The sequence below is a fragment of the Marmota monax genome, unplaced genomic scaffold, assembly GCF_021218885.2.
Source record: "Marmota monax isolate L192 unplaced genomic scaffold, Marmota_monax_Labrador192_F-V1.1 WCK01_AAM20220418_F8-fsc00004, whole genome shotgun sequence".
Taxonomy (NCBI): Eukaryota; Metazoa; Chordata; class Mammalia; order Rodentia; family Sciuridae; genus Marmota; species Marmota monax.
The window spans coordinates 9,417,338-9,437,027 of record NW_026692881.1 but is presented as its reverse complement, the minus strand read 5'-3'; the positions used below and the strand labels follow the sequence as shown (position 1 = coordinate 9,437,027).

The 19,690-nt window shown below is 34.9% G+C and overlaps 1 protein-coding gene across 2 annotated transcripts in view; it reads left to right on the top strand.

The window, feature by feature from the left end:
* Nucleotides 1–19,690, top strand: part of Ide (insulin degrading enzyme) — a 93,969-nt gene that overhangs the window by 23,757 nt on the left and 50,522 nt on the right. For both annotated transcript variants that reach the window (XM_046450296.2, XM_046450297.2), the window contains exons 4-5: nt 2,067–2,236; nt 17,123–17,245. In XM_046450296.2, coding sequence (XP_046306252.1) covers nt 2,067–2,236; nt 17,123–17,245 — 293 coding nt within the window. The remainder of the gene's footprint in view (nt 1–2,066; nt 2,237–17,122; nt 17,246–19,690) is intronic.

Here is a 19,690-nt window from a genome sequence, read left to right as displayed (position 1 = left end):
ATGTTGTGTCCGCTGAAGACTAAAAAAATAAATAAATAAATACTAAAGTTCTCTCTCTCTCTCTCTCTTAAAAAAAAAAAAAAAAAAAAAAAAGAATGAATAGTTCATATTTATTCCTCAGCACAAAGTACAGTAACTGGACAAGATGTGGTTTACCATATGTGACTGGATCAAAGCAAATCTGCTTCCTACTTATTCTCTCAGATTTCAGTGTTTACGCAGCAGCTTTGAGATGTAATCATCTTTTATATACATTCCAAAAGTTTCCCTTAATTCCATGGGATCATACACTGAATTTAATTTCTTGCTAGATCTCTACGTGGTGGAGGATGTCTTGTTACTTGGCTTATGATAAAAAGCCACATGTATAAAAGTGTCTTTTTTAAAAATTTGATTATTCTGTGTCATAAACATGACTCTCTGGGCCTATACAACTTTAGTATGTAGCTCTTAGGCACTTTCCCCATTTTCAGTGTATTGAAGTAAGTAAGCAAGGTTACATATTTATAAATAATTCTTTTTTTATATATCTTTAATTGTAGAATCCAAATAGATGTTGTTTTTCCATGAGTAAAGTACTTAGCATAGTATCGTGTTAATTTACACACTTAAAACAAATATTAAATGATAACAGTCTCTTTGACAGCTAGACTAAGGTGTAGTAAATGAGATGCCTATAGACCCAAGAGTCTCTTAGGTCTATTTAATAGTAGTCTTGTATTCAGAACCTCTGCTCTTCATTGAATCTGAATTCTGGGCCTCATTCTGGTAGGATAGGATCTAAAATTTCTTTCTTTTTTCTTTTTTTTTTTTTATGGTGTGTATATGCCTGTGTACATGCTAGGGATTGAACCTAGGGCTCACACATGCTAGGCAAACCCTCTACCACTAAGCTACATCCACAGCCCTTTTAATTTGTTTTTTATTTTGAGACAGAGTCTCACTGAGTTGTTGAGGCTGTCCTTGAACTTGTAATCCTCCTGCCTCAGCCTCCCATGTTGCTGGGATTGCAGGTGTGCACCAAAGGATCTAAATTTTCTTGAGAAGAATACTAAATAAAATCATGACTTGAGTTGAGCATTGTGGCACATACCTGTAATCCCAGTGACTGAAGAAGATGAGGCAGGAAGATCTCAAATTCAAGGATGGCTTCAGCAACTTAGTGAGGTCCTAAGCAACTTAGTGAGTCACTATCTCAAAATAAAAAACAAAAAATGCGGAGATGTAGCTCAGTGGTCAAGCACCCATGGGTTCAATCCTCAGTACCAAAAAGAAACAAAGAAAAAGAAATCATAACTTAAATCACTATCCAATATAGAAAAATGAATTTATTAGCTAAGGATATTTTGGTTAAACTTTGGTACTGTTATTAAAGAATAGCCTCAAGAAAAGTATAGTGGTTACTTATGTTAGAGTTAACACACCATGTTAGTTGTTGAATCACTGATTATTAAAAATTCATAGCCTGTTTATCTTACTAATTCATAAAAGCCTGTAATTACTGCTTAGTCAGACTGCTGTGTTATACCTTAGGTTTTTCACTGCATTTTTTTCCTTATACTTTGTTTTTCTGCAAAAGAAGAAAAAAGTATTTAAATCATGCCTTTTAAAAGTAGATCACTTAATTTGTCCTGAGGTTCCTGAGTCTTGAAATTGCACCTAAAACTGTAAATTTAAGATTTATTCAACTAAGAAGTGTCATCTGCCCCCTTTTTTTATTTTAGAGAATTAGGTACACAGAATAAGGTTTTCATAGACGTGCCAAATTGCAAATCTTACATAGACTGCTATTATCTTTGTAAGTCTGCCTTTATTTATTGGTGTTAATCTTTTTATATTTCTACTAGTTATTTAGCATGTCTAGAATAGGTCAGGTCCTCTGAATTCACATATGCCTAAGTTATATTCTTATTCTGTGGCTTACAACTTAAATTTCTTTTTTATATTAGCAATGGTGGTGTTTTCTGTTTATATATAATTAATATCCTAATAAGTTTCAAAATATTTTTTAAAGACCATTCTTTTAAAAATGACAGTTTTCAAATTGTTATGTTTCACACCCTTAGGTTTGCACAGTTTTTCCTGTGCCCCTTGTTTGATGAGAGTTGTAAAGACAGAGAAGTGAATGCAGTTGATTCAGAGCATGAGAAGAATGTGATGAATGATGCCTGGAGACTCTTCCAGTTGGAAAAAGCTACAGGGAATCCCAAACACCCCTTCAGCAAATTCGGGACAGGTTTGTCAACAGCGACTTTCATGCATTAGTTCTCTTTGACCTCATTTAAACCCACAGCCTCTTTTTACAGCATTGTATTTTATAGTTAATGTTGGAAGATTTCAGAATTTCCCACTCCTACTTTCATCCCATTCAAATAGGATTCTAAATGTTTAAGAAGCAGAGCAATCAAGTTGTGATAACTAACATCTCAAAGGCAGAAGATAATTGATTGTTTTATTCTGAAGTCTATCTTCCAAATGGAAGTGCTTTTTAAAGGCTCATTTCAAAGCTCATTGAATGCTGCTATCACATGTACTTGTACTCATCCAGGTGCACAGCATCTGCCATGGGGCAGTTGTATGGGAGATAGAACACTGGAAGATATACATAGTCCCTGTTCTTCAAGAGCTACTGTCTCCTGGAAGGAAATAAGAAGTGGGGATGACAGGGAACAGAATAAAATAAATGTAGAAATTCTTTATTTTATACTTATACCATTTTTCTTTATTCAATTTTTCATTAAAAGCTACTTAATTTAAGTATTTAAATAGTTCAAAAGTATTTAAAGTAAAAAATAAAATCAAAAAGACTCTCCCTTTTTCTCATCTACTCTTGCCAGTCCCACTCACCAGAATATTATTGACAGGTTGCTGTGCTTTTAAACTACCACTTTGGGTATTACAAAATTTCATGAAAACGATAATAGATTATTTAGAATACTTATGACTTTACTGTTTATTAGAAGTTAATTCTGGGAAAATTTTAAGACTGTAAAGACAACTTTCTTCAAGTTTGGATACATTCTACTAATACATCCAATAGCAGTTAGGGAAATGACCATAGCTTTACAGAATTAAGAGTTTTCAAAAATTGCAGTTAGAAGCAGTGATATTATGTTCTTTAGATTTATACTACACGGTATTCAATAGCAGCATCATTATTAAGATGAATACTGTAGTCCCTAAAATGTCTGTAAAATGAAAGGTGGTTTTCATGAATCCATCAGCATACATACTGTGTCAAAAAGGGAATGTGAATTTTAAAAAGCAAATTTCCAATTCATTGTATCCAAATGAATAAAAATTAAGTAGTACCTCCCGTGTGTGTGTGTGTGTGTGTGTGTGTGTGTGTGTGTGTGAGAGAGAGAGAGAGAGAGAGAGAGAGAGAGAGAGATATGGATCGATTAATTGATCCTGAGGATTGAATGTCAGGCCTTCCTCAGGCAATTTCTCTCCCACTAACCTATATTCCCAGCCCTGAAATAGTCCCCTTTGGTAGATAGATACTTAGACTAAAAGTGTTATTCTTATGCAAAACATGCTAGAACTCCTCTTCAGGAGTTCCTTTCCTTCAAATACCTCCCTAGTTAGTGATAAATGATAATCAGGAAGTAGCCACAAGTCTTTCAAAAATAAATCTAGTGAGTAAGATGAGTACTTCTAGTCATAAGCAAGGAACAATCTTAAAATGTCCTAGAGGGGGTTTCAAGAGTGATAAGCAAAGAGATAGATGCATTGCATGGCAAAAAGTGTATGGGTAGAGTTTGAGGAAATGTTTGTTTTTGTGATCTTACAACGTTAGGCCATTAGTAAAGAGCAAGATAATATAAATAGCTAAGAGATCAGTGAGCTAGACTCAGTACACAAGTACAGAAAATGTGATATAAGTAATGCAAATGTCAATACTTTCGTTTTTCATAGAGATTCTCTCCATTTTTAAGGGTCCAATCATGTTTGCCAATATGATGAATGCCATACACCTCCATTCCAGAAATTATACATATATAAAATTTTGTGAAAGCAATCCTTGAAGAAGAGTCCTTGTCAGAAATTCATGTTTAATTTACTTCTGTTATTTTTTAGTGGCCTTGGGTGTTTCTGTGAGTGTGAACCATTTTGTCCATCAAGGGACTATGATTTTAAATAATATCAAGAAAATGAGTATTTTGGCGCTGGAGTTGTGGCTCAGTGGTAGAGCACTTGCCTCACATGCATGGAACACTGGGTTCAATCCTCACCACCACATAAATAAAAAAATAAAGGTATTGTGTCCATCTACAACTAAAAAAAAAAAAAGAAAGAAGAAAATGAGTATTTTTAAATGAATGAAGACTAAGCATTGTATTATCTATTTAAATTTCCAATAAGATGTTTGTCCTTTACAGTGTTTTTCATTCTTCAGACATAGTATAGATCAGTGGCTTTCAAACTCTTTTTTTTTTTTTTTCCAGTAGGGATTTAACCCAGGGGCATTTTATTACTGAGCTACATCCCCAGCCCTTTTTATTTTTTATTTTGAGACAGGTTCTCACTAAGTTGATGAGGGCCTCACTAAATTGCTGAGGCTGCCTCAGCCTCCCAAGCCACTGGGATTACAGGTGTGCGCCACCATGCCTGACCCACAGGTTTCTTTTATCAGTTTAAGAATTTGTTATCGTTTTCTTTGCTTTTTCTGAGTGTCTCTCTCTCTTTCTCTCTTTTTTTTTTTTTTTTTTTTTGTGGTACTGGGTATTGAACCTTGCAACACTAGGCAAACACTCCACCAGAGAGCTATATCACCAGCCTAAGACTTCACAACTTTTAGAAGAAAATACATGAGAATTTTTTTTGTCTTATAAAAGGAAATTTTCTTAAGTCCCCAAAGAACCAACCAGAGATAAAAACCAGATTTAAAGATAAATCTGACTACACTAAAATTTTAGATTTTCTGTTTAGAATAGGCAGAAAGGCCATGTAGTAAAGATATTTGCAAGACATAAAAGAAAAACTTCTGCAATTTAAAAAAAAAAAAAAAACAACTCACTGAATAAGCAAAGGATATGAATATGGAGTTCAGAGAAAAAGGTATTTGGCCAATAAACATAAGAAAAATGCTGAGATCTTTCATAATCAGGGAAATACAAAGTAAAACAATGTTATCATTTCACACTATTAGGTTGGCAACTATTTAGACAAAACCAAGTATATTGGTGAAGACATTATAAATCATAGACTCATATACTATTGGTGGGGAAGTAAATAGATTCAACCACCTTGGAAAGCAATTTGGCAATATCTAACAAAGTGATATCTCTTGCCATTCAACCCACAGAATCTGCCTCTTGACATATACCCTGGAAAGAAGCAATTTTAGCAGTTGTGCACAGGGAACACATACAGAAATGTTCACATGACATTTTTGTACTGATGAAAAATAGGAAGTGACTTAAGTATCCATCAGCAGTTGAATACATTAATACATTTTGGTCTATTCATACAGTAGAATGTTTTATAGCAGTTAAAATGAGTGAGCTAGTACTCATGTATTAAAACTAAAGAGGAAAACATTTTGAATAAAATACAAGTTGTAGAAAATGTTTAGTGTAGTATCTTTACATACAAGTTGGAAATAAGCAAAACAATACTGTATGTCTTTATAGAGTCTATGTATAATAAATTTTAAAATCTGGGGATGCTCAAACACCAAATTCTGATGGAGAACAGATTTTAGTTCTTTCCCTAATGGAGAAAAAAAGATTTGCATCAAACATGGCAAACTGTAGATTGATAGAATTGGATAGTGAGTTCAGGGATATTAAGTATTCTATGCATTCAAATACTTAAAAATAGAACCTGGTGCAGCAGTGGCACACATCTGTAATCTCAGCAACTTAAGAGGCTGAGATAGGAGAATCACAAGTTTGAGGCCAACCTGGGCAACTTAATAAGCAAGACCCTGTCTCAAAATAAAAGGTACTGGGCTGGAGGTGTGGCCTAGTGGTAGAGCACTTGCCCAGCATGTGTGAAGCACTGGGTTCAATTCTTAGCACCGCATATGAATAAACAAATAAAATAAAGATCCATCAACAATTTAAAAAAATTTTAAAAATATTTTTTAGTTATACATGGGCACAATATCTTTATTTTGTTTATTTTTATGTGGTGCTGAGGGTCGAACCCAGTGCCTCACATGAACAAGACAAGCTCTCTACCACTGAGCCACAACCCCAGCCCTTAAAAAATATTTTAAGGGGGCTGGGGATGTGGCTCAAGCGGTAGCGCTCTCGCCTGGCATGCGTGCGGCCCCGGGTTCGATCCTCAGCACCACCACATACAAACAAAGATGTTGTGTCTGCCAAAAATTAAAAAAATATATATAAAAAAAAAAATTAAAAAAAAAAAAAATATTTTTAAAAATAAAAATAACACAAAAATAATTAGGGCTGGGATTATGGCTCAGCGATAGAGCACTTGCCTAGCATGCGTGGGGCCCTGGGTTCGATCCTTAGCACCACATAAAAATAAATAAATGGAATAAAGGTATTGTGTCCAACTATAAAATTAAATATTAAAAAAAAATTAAAGGGACTAAGGATATAGCTCAGTGAAAGCACCCTTGGACTGAAGCCCCAGTAACAATAAGTATTTTAAAATAATTCACAATTTTTTAAAGTTTCAAGTGAAACATAAAATAGTTTTTGTATCATTATCTAAACAAAAAGGGAAAATAAAAGACTGAGGGTACAACACTCTTCAAGATAAGCAGGGAGAGAGCTTTCTTTTGTGTGTGTGAGGACTGTTTGTTTACTACCCAGGTATATCTGTGTCAGAAGAAACTTGTAGGTCATCTGTTGTGTCTTAATTTTTGATTTTGCAAACCTTTGATGCTCTCAAATTGCTATTTTCTATGTCATGGATTCACATGTTCTGAGTTTTCACATTCTCAAACTGATACTGGTGTAAATTTTTCTGGTTTGAGTGAGTTACTTTGTTTGACTGTTGTTGCTTTAAAAAAAAATGTTTGTAGTTGTAGATGGACAGAATGCCTTTATTTTATTTGTTTATTTTTATGTGGTGCTGAGGATTGAACCCAGAGCCTCACACATGCTAGGCAAGCGCTCTGACACTGAGTTATAGCTCTAGCCCTTGACTATTGTTTTCATAGATACTGTTTTTAAATTGTCTCCCTGAAAGTCTTCTTGAATCCCTCTAGTTGAAACTTCAACTACCAGTCCCAGCTTCTTAGGTGATTTAAAGTTTGCCTCTGAAGTTGAGTGGTACTGTGAATCTCTGCTCTACCATTAGCCTGTTGAGAGACTCTAGACAAGTTTCTTTTTTTTTTTTTTAATATTTATTTTTTAATTCTTGGCGGACACAACATCTTTGTTTGTATGTGGTGCTGAGGATCGAACCCGGGCTGCACACTTGCCAGGCGAGCACGCTACCGCTTGAGCCACATCCCCAGCCCCTAGACAAGTTTTTTAACTTCTCTAAGCCTCAGTTTTCTCCCACATCCAGAGGAGAATTAAATGGGATTGTGCACATGCAGTGGATAGACAGAAGTCTAGTTATAATAAGCTAAATAACTTATAGTAATCTTCATAATAACAATGTAACAGCTGATTGGTAGCTGTGCAAAGGACTTGATTAAGACTTTGAAAATGTCTTTGCCATGAGGTGTGATCTGCCAAGTGCTGCTTAAAGGGCCAGTAGGTTTGATGAACTATATGTATTAGCTATTAGAGACATGCTGTTTTATTTTCTTTTAAATTGAACTCATGATTTATATCCACATGGCTTTCCCCCCTCATCTATCATTCGCATATACCTTTATTTTCACTTCTCTAGGTTTTGCTAAATTGGAAGCCTTGTATCTCTGCAGTTTTGTTCTCATTTATTTATTTATTTATTTTTCTTTCAGTAGAATTAAAAGTGGGAACAGTTGAAGTCCAAGTGGAGGTGGGGGAAATAAAACAGACACTCCTTGATGTATAGGTAGAATAAAAGGTACAGTAGAAAGACACATGGAAATAGAAGGTGGAGCTGTATTTTCAGTATGTGTGACATTTTTCTTACTTGTTATATATTCTAGTGTGCTTATAGCAAATACCATAAAACCATAAATAAGTGAAGGAAAATCTTTTTCTATTAGTAGACAAGTAGTTTTTTGGTCTTCCTATACATATAAAGTCCACTAGAAAATACAAAGAAGGCTGGACATAGTGGTGGCACATGCCTGTAATCCCAGCGACTTAGGAAGCTGAAGCAGGAGGATTGCAAGTTCAAGGTCAGCTTCAACAATTTAGTAAGGCCATAAGTAACTTAGTGAGAGACGCTGCCTCAAAATAAAATATAAAAAGGGCTGGGGATGTGGCGACCTTGGATCAATCCTCAATACCCCCTTAAAAAAAAAGGAGAGAGGTGTAACTAGTATCTTTGCAGTAGAGGTAAATAAATTTTGGGGAGGCAAGGCAAACCCAGGATTTTACTGAAGGATAATCTTAGGTTTGATTTTCTAGGATCGTCATCTCTTCCTTTTCTTCCTTCTCTCTCTCTCTCTCTCTGATTTTCATGGAGTGCTGTGCTAAGCACTTTATCTGGAATAGTTAATTTAATTCTCACAATAATCCTAGTAGGTAGATGCTCTTCCTATTTTTATCTTACTGATAAGTAAACTAAGACTCAGGAGAAGATGATTAAATTGCCTTGGGTCACTCTGCTTTTAAGTGCTGAAGTCAGGTCTGAACACAGATTTGTAACTTTCAACCACTATTCTCTTTGGTCTGCTGTAGTGTTACATAGGTTTGAATTCTCCAGAATATCAGAGGAGATGTCATTTAAATTCTGAAAAGTATGTAGAATTTTCTTTAGCAGAAGGAAGAAAGGAAAGGAAACTAATATTTATTGTGTGGGTACTAAGCGCTACCCACTAAGTGGGGGCTCTACCTAATGTGATCTCACTTAACCTTCAGTACAGTACTGAAATTGCATTGTTTCCTTTGCGAGAGATACTGAGAGAGAATTAGACTAAAGTTTCAGAGCCTTGTGGGAAGTACAGGGAAGAAAGAGAGTCAGTGGTAGTAGAAATGTCAGGTAGGTTATGGGATGCACCAGCAAGTCATTCAGAACTCAGATTATGTTTTTTATGTTAGGTTGACCTTCCAACAAACCATGACAAGAATAAAAGATCAAGGAGAGAGCTCAGCATTTTTGTAGGGCATAAGTTAGGATAATTTGAGGTGCATGTGTATATGTGTGTATGTTTCTAGAAAGCAAACCTGTGGCTTCACATAAGTGCTCTTCTACTGAGCTTCATCCCCAGACTGATAGTTTGGCATTGACAAAGTATATTTTTACATAGGAAAGTAGGAAGGAACACAATAGGAAAATGGATTAGAACAAAAGTACCAATTTTGAAATATGAATCATAAATTTATTCAAAGACTATCTGATCCTAGAAGGAAGATACCAACACAAAATTAAGACTCTTATTAATTTTCTACTTTGTCCCCTCTCCCACTCTTAATTCTTCCCTCCACCTTTTTTAGTGAATAATTTTAAGCATACACAGAACCACATAAAATACTATAATGAATACAATGTGTGCATCATCCTGTCCCTGGCTAGTCCTGTGTGATCCATTCACCCTCTTTTATTGTTTTGAAGAGGTTCTAGACATCATTTCACTCAAAAATATTCTAATATGTATTTCTGAAGATAATGACTCATTTTTAAAACAACAAAAATACCATTATCATATTACATCATTAAATATCCAGTTAAGTGTTCAAATTCCTAGTTGCCTTACAAAAATCTTAATTTTTAAAACTTTATTTGAGGGGCTAAGGATGTAGATCAATCGTAGCGCCCTTGCCTAGCATGCTGGGTTGGATCCCCAGCATTATAGCTAATCAGTTAATCAAAATTTATTTGAGTCATAGTCCATGTTAGTGTTCAAATATTAGTGATTGCTGTGACTTTTAAGTCTCTTTTTTAGTTTATAAGTTCATCCTTTATTTCTTCCCTCATTCCTTTTCTTTGCCACCTCCCCTGGACAATTTATTTATTGACATATAGATGATTTGTTTTGTAGAACTTCTTATAGTACAGATTTTTCTGATTGCATCCTCCCAAATGTTTTGTTACGTACAATTGAGGTTTACAACATGACATGATGGGATACATATAGTTTAAGTGATGGTTTATAGTGAAGCACATTAACGTATCTGTTATCTCACATAGTTATTTTTTGATGATAAGATTAGCCAAAGTCTACTTAACAAAAATTCCCAGTACAGTTTTATTAACTTGAGTCTTCCTGTTGTACATTCAGTCTCTAAACTCATTCATCCTACATGTTATTTTTATCCTTTGACTTATGTCTCTCCATTTCTTCCCTTCCTAGCCCACTCCCATGTCAACTGTGTTTTGTTTTCTATCTCTGTGTATTTGAGCTTTCCTCCCCACATTTTTAAGTGAGATTCTGTGTTTGGCTTATTTCACTTAGCATAATTTCATCCAGGTTTGTCTGTGTTATGGCAAATGGTAGAGTCTCCTCTCTTAAGGCTGAATAATATTCCATTGTGTAACTATACCACATTTTCTTTATGCATTGTTTGTTGATGGACTCTTAGATTGTTCCCATATCTTGGCTGTTGGGAACAATTCTAAAATGCATGGGAGTACAGATAGCTTTGTGAGGTGATGATTTTCTTTCCTTTGTGTGTATACCCAAAAGAGGGATTGCTGGGTCATATGACGGTTCTATTTTTAATTTCTTTAGGAACGCCCCTTCTCTTTTCCATAATTAGTGTACCAATCTACATTCCCTCCAACAGTTTACTAGGGTTCTTTTTTCTTCATATTCACTAGCATTTGTTAACTGTTGTCTTTTTGATAATAGCCATTCTTATAGGTATGAGGTGGTATATCAGAGTGGTTTTAATTTGCCTTTCCTTGGTGTTGAGCACCTGTTTGTATATCTGTTAGCCATTTTTATCTCTTCTTTGGAGAAACAGCTGTTCAGATCCTTTGCCCATTTTTAAATCAGGTTATTCGTTTTTCTGCTGTTAAGGTGTACAAATTATTTATAATTTTTGGTTTTCTTTTCTCGCCCCCTGCCCCAATACTGGGGATTGAACTACATCTCCACTGAGCTACATCCCTAGCTCTTTTTATTATTAAATTTGAGACAGGGTCTTACTAAGTATTTTCCAGACTGGTCTTGGACTTGTGGTTCTTCTGTCTCAGCCTCCCAGAGTTAATGGGATCATAGATGTGCACCACCCTGCCTGGCATAAATTTTAGATTAGTGTCTTACTTATGATATGTGGTTTACAAATATTTTTCCATTCCTAAGGTTGCCTTTGCATTTTGTTGATTGTTTCCTTTTCTGTGCAGAAGTTTTTTAGTTTTAATATAATCCCAATTCTATTATTTTGCTTTTGTGTCCTGAATTTGTAATTTAACATGTAAGAAAATTATTGCCATTGCCATAATTTTTAGGAGCTTTTCCCCTGTGTACTTTTCTAGTATTTTTGTGATTTTAGTTCTTTTTTTAAAATTTTTTTATACCTTTTATTTTATTTATTTATTTTTATGTGGTGCTGAGGATCAAACCCAGGGCCTCACACGTGTGAGGTGAGCGCTGTCCCCTGTGCCACAACTCCAACCCCATGATTTCAGTTCTTATATTTAGTTCTTTATCCATTTTGGTCTCAACTCTTCTGTGTTTTCAAAAGTGACAGGTTTATAAAGAGGCTTGATCGGATTCATATTTGTCTTTTTTTTTTTTTTGACAAGACAACTTCCTAAGTTGTGATGTGTTTTTCCATTGGGTATTGAATGTCCGGTTGTCTCTTTATTGTGTTGTATTTATGATCCTAATTCTGATTCTTTAGTTCTGTTATTTCTTCTCTATTGTTTTACTTGAATGCTGCTATGAAAAGAAAACCCCTTTTGTACTATTTGGCCACTGGTATCGTTACTGTACAAAAGGCAGGGCAAGTGCTTGATTCAGTCCATTCATTTACTAGTTTTCAAAATGATTAATTGATTTTGTAGTGTCCTTAATGATAACTAACCTGTTTTTTTGAGTATCTCAGTAAACTCATGGACATAAAAATCTTTGATATAGTTCAACCCACTTACTCATTTATTCCCTAAGCTTTTGCCTCCCTCCTGCCCTGCCATTTTGGAATTTGTATCTATGGAAAAGTAGAAGTTTACTGAAAACAAGAAATGGATTAATCAAGTGTAGAGATTTTTGCAATGGCACTTAAGAGGCTTTCACTGAAATTCTCCTTTTTACAGTGTGCATTTTGTACTTGCATGTACTCACCCATCTGCAGGGAAATTGCCCTTTTTAATTCTGTAGGAAAATTCATATATATCCAAAGGCTCTTCCAGGATTTTTAGAATATTGCTATAGCAAGATGAAAGGGCATTTTTTAAAAAAAGTTTATTATGCCAGCCAGGCAGGATGATGCATCCCTGTAATCCCAGTAGTTTAGGAGGCTGAGGCAAGAGGATCACAAGTTCAAAGCCAGCCTCAGCAATTTAGTAAGGCTCTAACAACTTAGCAAGATCTCATCTCAAAAAGGATTGGGGATGTAGCTCAGTGGTTAAGTGCCCTGAGGTTCAATTCCTGGTACCAAAAAAAAAAATTTTTTTTTAAATTCCAAACTAACTATAAACATATTAATCTAACCTTCAGAATCTGGTTTTCAAAAAGCATTTAAGATTATCATAGTTAGAACTTCACAAGTTGACCTTTTCCTGAGAACCTTATTATTATACACATAGTTAGAAGTAGTATCTCTAGTTTCTAAGACAGATTTCTTTTATTTTTCTTTCTTTCTTTTGGTACCAGGGAATGAATTCAGGGGCATTCGACCACTGAGCCACATCCTCAGCCCTATTTTGTGTGTGTGTGTGTGTGTGTTTTTTTTTTTTGCTCCTGGGAATTGAACTCAGGGGGCACTCAACCATTGAGCCACATCCCCAGCCCTATTTTGTATTTTATTTAGAGACAGGGTCTCACTGAGTTGCTCAGCACCTCACCATTGCTGAGATTGGCTTTCAACTCGAGATCCTTCTGTCTCAGCCTCCTGAGCCACTAGGATTACAGGCGTGCACCACCGCACCGAGCTCTAAGACAGATTTCTAAAACGTCAAACTCCTTTTTTTTCTTAGTGTAAGAATTGTATTGCTGTATTGCTGGCCTCAGAATTTTCTAGAAAAGCAAATTTTATATAATGGAAAACCAGCGTCTGTATACATGAGTACTAAGTTTGCAAGCTTTTTTTGTTTTAAGTAGAATTTTAAATACTTGTTAAAATGAAAATGTACAGTAGCATTTACTGGATTTTGCAGTTCACAAAAACCCTTTTCACATTCATTATTGCTTGCTTGCTTTTTTGGTGCAAGGCAAACCTGGGCCTCACACATGCTGGCACACTTTACCACTGAGTTAAATTCTCAACCCTCATTATCACATTTCTTAAGCTGCACAACAACCTGAGTTAATATTGAGTACTTATTGTCTGACAGATTCTGTGCTGAGCCTTAATGTGGATTGTTTAGTTTTAATCTTCACAGCAATGTTGCTAGTGGGTATTTTTCTTATTCCTATTTATGAGTCAACTGTGGCTTAGAGAGGTTAAGAAGTTTGTCTGTGCCTTATAGCTAGGAAGTGAAGGAGTCAGGGATTGAGTCCTTGCTCTTAACCACTAGTGTATATCCATGTCATCTGTATTTTTTTTATAACTCTTTTTTTTTTTTTTGTGGTGCTGAGGATCGAACCCAGGCCTTGCATGTGCGAGGCGAGTGCTCTACCACTGAGCCATAACCCCAGCCCTCATCTGTATTTTTACAGATTAAACAAACCACCCCTTGGAAATATTTGGAGACTTTTCCCAAGTTGCTATTTAGTATGTGATGGAGTCAGGACCAGAATCCCTGAATCCTCCAAGTGCCAAGGCAGTGCTTTCTCCCAACAGGCCCCTGGTCAGCAACCCTGGTTTCCTCAGTCCACTGCTGGAACTTGCCCTAACAGCAACAGAACCAGAAAGGTACGATTCAAGATTTTAGTAGCAGCATTTTAACTTAATATAAATGACCCAGCTGAATTAGCACTAAATTAGGACAGTACATATCTAGAGACTGAACTAGTACTCCATATCCAAACCACATTGATGTTCTCCACACATTGATTTCTAGGTGGAGCCAGTCATCTGGACCATTTACTCAGCTTTCTTTACTGCTTTTCTAGCCACAGTGTGTATTTTTTTCCCTTGAGAAATATGTGCATCTTTTTGATGAATGATCTACTCAGAAGCCAGGAGTCCCTCCTACAATTCAAATTATAACCAGCAGTAGCTGCTATTTATTGTCTGTTTTCTGCTATCCAGAGTATTATGTTAAATACTTAGTATTTTACAAATTTATGATGATGATGTTGTCATACAAAGAGATACCTACCCAGGCATTTGCCAGGTCATTCTCTTGTCACACTGCTTAAAGAAACGGAATATTAGAATTTCAGTTTGAGTGTCTGGATACACTTCTCCAACTGTGTTTCCTCCCAACTCCTGAGAGATAACTACTATTTTAAGTTTGGTGATTCTTATTCCCATGCTTCTAATTTTAATGTGTTTTTAGGTTTCATGAAAATTGTATTTTATTATGTATAATCTCTACCACTTGTATTTTTTTTTTATTCTTATGTTTATAAGAGTTATCCACATTGATGAGTATACCTCTGGTAGTTTTTAAATTTTTATTACTATTTAAATTTTTTCATGAAATAAGTGTACTACTGTTTATCTATTTTCTTCCTTTTTTGAAAATATTTTTTAAATTTTTTTTTTCAGTTGTAGTTGGACACAATGACTTTATTTCATTTATTTATTTATTTTTATGTGGTGCTGAGGATCAAACCCAGCGCCTCGCACGTGCTAGGTGAGCGATCTACCATTGAGCCACAACCCCAGCCCCCATTTTCTTCTTATTGGAACAGTATTGCTATGAGCATTCTTGTACACGACTTATCTGGGGTACATATATGTAAGAGTAGACTTACTCTGTCATAGGAGATATATACCTTCAGATTTACTAGATATTGCCAAATGGTTGACTGTAGTGATTGATTCAGTGTGCACTCTGTTGAGCAGTGTCTGAGTTCTCATTTCTCTGCATCCTAAATAGTAATTGGCATTATCAGAATTTACAATTCTTGCTATTTATTGGATGTTAAATATTAGTCTTATGCTTTTTTACATTATTTTTTTCTTATTTGGTATAAATCTACAATGTCAGGCTAGAAGTGTAAGCCTAAGAGAACTTGCTCAAGGCCATGCAACCAGAAGAGGGCTGACCCTGGATTAAATGATAATTCTACCAGTACCAAAGCCAATGCCTGTTCTTCTGCATCTTCTTATCTGGAGATCACAGCATTGATGCTAATAGGGTCAGCTTGGTAATTTAAGGACTGATTATGGAGTTTTGTGCATTTTCTCCTTTTTCTTTTCTTCATCTGTTTCTTGAGAACTTCCATCAAAATATAGAAACATTGTGAAAAGAAAAGCCAGCCTTCCTGTTTTTAGTAAACTTGATCTCTTTGCTCTACTAACATACCTTTGATTTTTAGTAGATCCACCCCCACCTGTTTTCCTTTTTCCTCTCTAGCTTCTCCATATGATAGAAAACATGCTACCTTCTGAATCTAACTTATTTTGCTTCTTAACATGATGGTCTCTAGGAAATCTGGAATTTTCAAAAATATTTTTTGTCAATGGACCTTTATTTTTTCTATTTTTATTTGTATGCAATGCTGATAATCAAACCCAATGCCTCACACATGCTAGGCATGTGCTCTACCACAACCCCAGCCCAGCAATATGGATATTTTTAAGAGTGCCTGAACCTTTAGGTAGAAGGAGAGGCTATGTTCAGATTCTGAGTAGAGAAGATTTGGAATTGAATTGAAGCTTAACTGAAAAGGAAGAGTATTAATTTAAAAAGACTGTAAAGTTAGGTAGGAAGCTACTTCTAGTGGTTGTGAATATGTGACTGCTTTGTTACTAGAAAAGGGCAAGGAGCACTTGCGAGGCTATTTCTTCTATGTTCTTTTTCTTCACTAGATCACTCACTTCAGACATTCTGGGACATGAATCTTGACTCAGTTCTGAACAATACTACTTAACTAAAGACTGGTTCTGAGAATACCATTTGGTGGTTTTCTGTAGATATTCAATTAGCAAAAAAGAGATATTCTCCCAAAGCCAATTCATTAGCCATTATATAAGAAAGGGGGGAAAAATAAACCAAATGAAGAACACATTTTCCCAGTTTTATCTCTGCACTGAGTAGTGCAAGCAGGACCAATAACAAGAGTTATTATATTAGGATCTGAGGATATTTCTAGTCAAGATGACATTTTAGAGAGATACCAAACATTGGAATTTCATCTCCTAGTCCCTAGTTTGCGAGGTCTTTACCAGAAAAGTACTGTTTAGAGAGTTTCACTATTTGTTTTGGACAGGGATGTTTTTTATCCTATTTGAATTAGTCATTAAAGTTTTGTGGGAGAGCTCATAGAGGTATACATCACTGTAGATTTATAAAAACGACATTACATCCTATTTTTACCAGTCTAGACCAAATCCCTGAGAATTCACATCAAAAATGTAATAATGCCTCAGCTCACAATAGTAAATATTTTCTTTTCTTTTCACAAGTAACTTGGCAAGTTCCAAAAAGATCCCTCAATGACAGTTATTAATTATGGAGTGCATTGGGAATTAAAAATTAAAAGAAGTGTAATGGAGGCCATGTTGATCTTATTTTGTCTCAAAAATGCCTAATAGTAATCAGATAATACCTATCTCATAGGGAATTTAAGAAGCATAATTTTTATAAGACACTTTTAGTTCCTTATAGAAAACCATAGTTTAAAATATTAATAGTTTTGTACTATATGGTCCTGTTTATTATAACACTGACATTTAAACATTTTTGACTAACATTGTATATGTTAGTTTGATCTCTCCTTTTTAAGTTCATCTTGTAGCAGTGTCAGTGATAATTAACAACACTTTCAAGTCCACATATTTTGCTTTAAGTAATGCCTTTTCTTCCCTTTCAGGTAACAAATATACTCTAGAGACTCGACCCAACCAAGAAGGCATTGATGTAAGACAAGAGCTACTGAAGTTCCATTCTACTTATTATTCCTCCAACTTAATGGCTATTTGTGTTTTGGGCCGAGGTAAGAATTCTTTAAAATTTTCATATAATTGGGTAATCTAAGTTTTGTGTTTTTTTTTTCCTACTTCAACTTTTTTCAAAGTATTAAAAGAAGGATATAAGAAATAGGTGTTTATCTGTTCAATCTTTTTAATACTGGTGATTGAACCCAGGATCACTTTACCACTGGGCTACATTCTCAGTTTTTAAAATTTTATTTATTTGGTGCCAGGAATTGAACCTAGGGGCTCTTAACCACTGAGCCATATCCCCAGCCCTCTTTTTATTCTTCTATTTTGTGACAGGGTCTCACAGATTTGCTTAGGCTTCAATAAATTGCTAAGGCTGGCTTTGAACTTGATATCCCCTACCTCATCCTTCTGAGCCTCTGGGATTACAGGTGTGTGCCACCATGTCCAGCTGCTCCAGGTCTTTTAAAAATGATCTACTTATTGCAGAATACATGGATGAGAATTTTTATTTATTTATTTATTATTTATTTTTTGGTTATACGTGGGCACAATATCTTTATTTTGTTTATTTATTTTTATGTGGTGCTGAGGATCGAACCCAGGGTCTCTCACATGTGAGCCACAACCCCAGCCCCATGGATGAGAATTTTTAATTCATTATATTCCAAAAACAAGTTTATGTGGCTTAAATGGAGACCTGAAGAAACAAATTATCAGTAGCTAGTCTCACCAAGTATGTGTAGGGAAAAGAAGTTTGAAGAAAGATGGACAGACTTGACTTTTTTATTTTTAATTAACGTTTTAAAAATTATTTTTATTTTATTTATTTATTTTTATGTGGTGCTAAGGATCAAACCAGTGCCTCATACATCCTAGGCAAGCACTCTGCAACTGAGTTATAGCCACAGTCCGAAATTTGACTTTTTACAATTTATTAATCTAGAAACAAAATTTAAAAAACAGATGATGATACACTGAAAAAAACTATCTGTAAACAACAAAGGTTTGATTTTTGTTTTTGTTTTTGTTTTGTTTTTTCGTTTTTATGGTGGTGAGAATCAAACCCAGGGCCTCATAAGTACTAGGGAAACACTCTTTCACTAAGTCAGGTCCATAGCCCTCAAAGATTGAATCTTTAATATGTGTTTTCTTTCTAGAGCTTAGTAATTCTTGGGGCTGGGTTGTAGCTCAGTGGTGTATGTGCTTAAGGATATGCAAGATCCTGTGTTCAACACCAAAATAATAGTAGTAATAATAATAGTAGTAGGAGTAGTAACATGTGTGTGGGGGAAGAATATGTGTGTGGGGGAAAAAATTTATCCCACATAGAAAGGTATAAAACAAAAAGTAAGTTCTTCCTCTTTATCATGCATCCCCTGACAGCTAAGCCCTTTCCTCAAAGATCTCAACTTAAGGCTTTTGTTGTTTTATTACTTTTTTTTTTTCTTTTTTTGGTATCAGGGTTTGAACTCAGGGATACTTGACCACTGAGCCACATCCCCAGCCCTATTTTGTATTTTATTTAGAGACAGGGTCTCACTGAGTTGCTTAGCACCATGCAATTGCTAAGGCTGGTTTTGAACTCTCAATTCTCCTTTGTCAGCCTTCCAAGCCTCTGGGGATTACAGGCGTGGGCCACCATGCCTGGCTTGTTGTTTTACTTCTAAAAGTAGAATTTTGTTAATATGCTTGTTTGTGTTTGTTCAAAACATTTAAAAATCAGATTATACTACAATTTGCGGTTTTCACTTAATAGCACATGTAGATCGATTCTGTGGGTATGTGGGTGTGTATAGGTTTGTAAACTTTATAAGTAAAACCCTTTATAAAAGAATAATGTAGGTAAAAATATAAAAGTAACTCATTTAGGTGGCTATATAATTTTATCAACAGTTAAAAGTCTTTGAGTTACTTTGGCACATTATGATATAAAATCTTATAGATCTTGGAAGAGAGTTTTGATCATCTTACCCGAGAGCCTTATTTTATGGAGTAGTTAAGTTTGTGCAAGTATTTTGTTGTCATGATTGGTAAAGCTGGGGTTAGGAGCAAATGCCCTGATCCCTCAACTAGGATTCTTTTCATCATTTTATAGTATTTTCCCCCAAATCAAATACTTATTAAACTTTAACATTTGACTTTTAACAGTGAATTTGGACTGTATTTATAAAGTAAATGTTATACCTTATACTCTGCCAGTATTGGGAATCATAGTTTTATTTCCAAATAAAACTAAATGTTCTATTACTGTTTCTAATACATGTTTTAAGTTTATTGCAAGATAATATTTGTGAGTTAGTATTAATATTATGACTGAGAATATTTGAATATTTAAATTTTTATACCATGAAAAGGTAGATATGGGTGAAGTGTAATCAATTAGTATTGTTTAGCAACTTTAGAATTTACATAGGCACTGGTAGGATTTAATTGAGTGTTTCATCTTTATCAGATGCCTTTTTTTGTTTGTTTTTATTAACAGGTTTTCCTCCTTT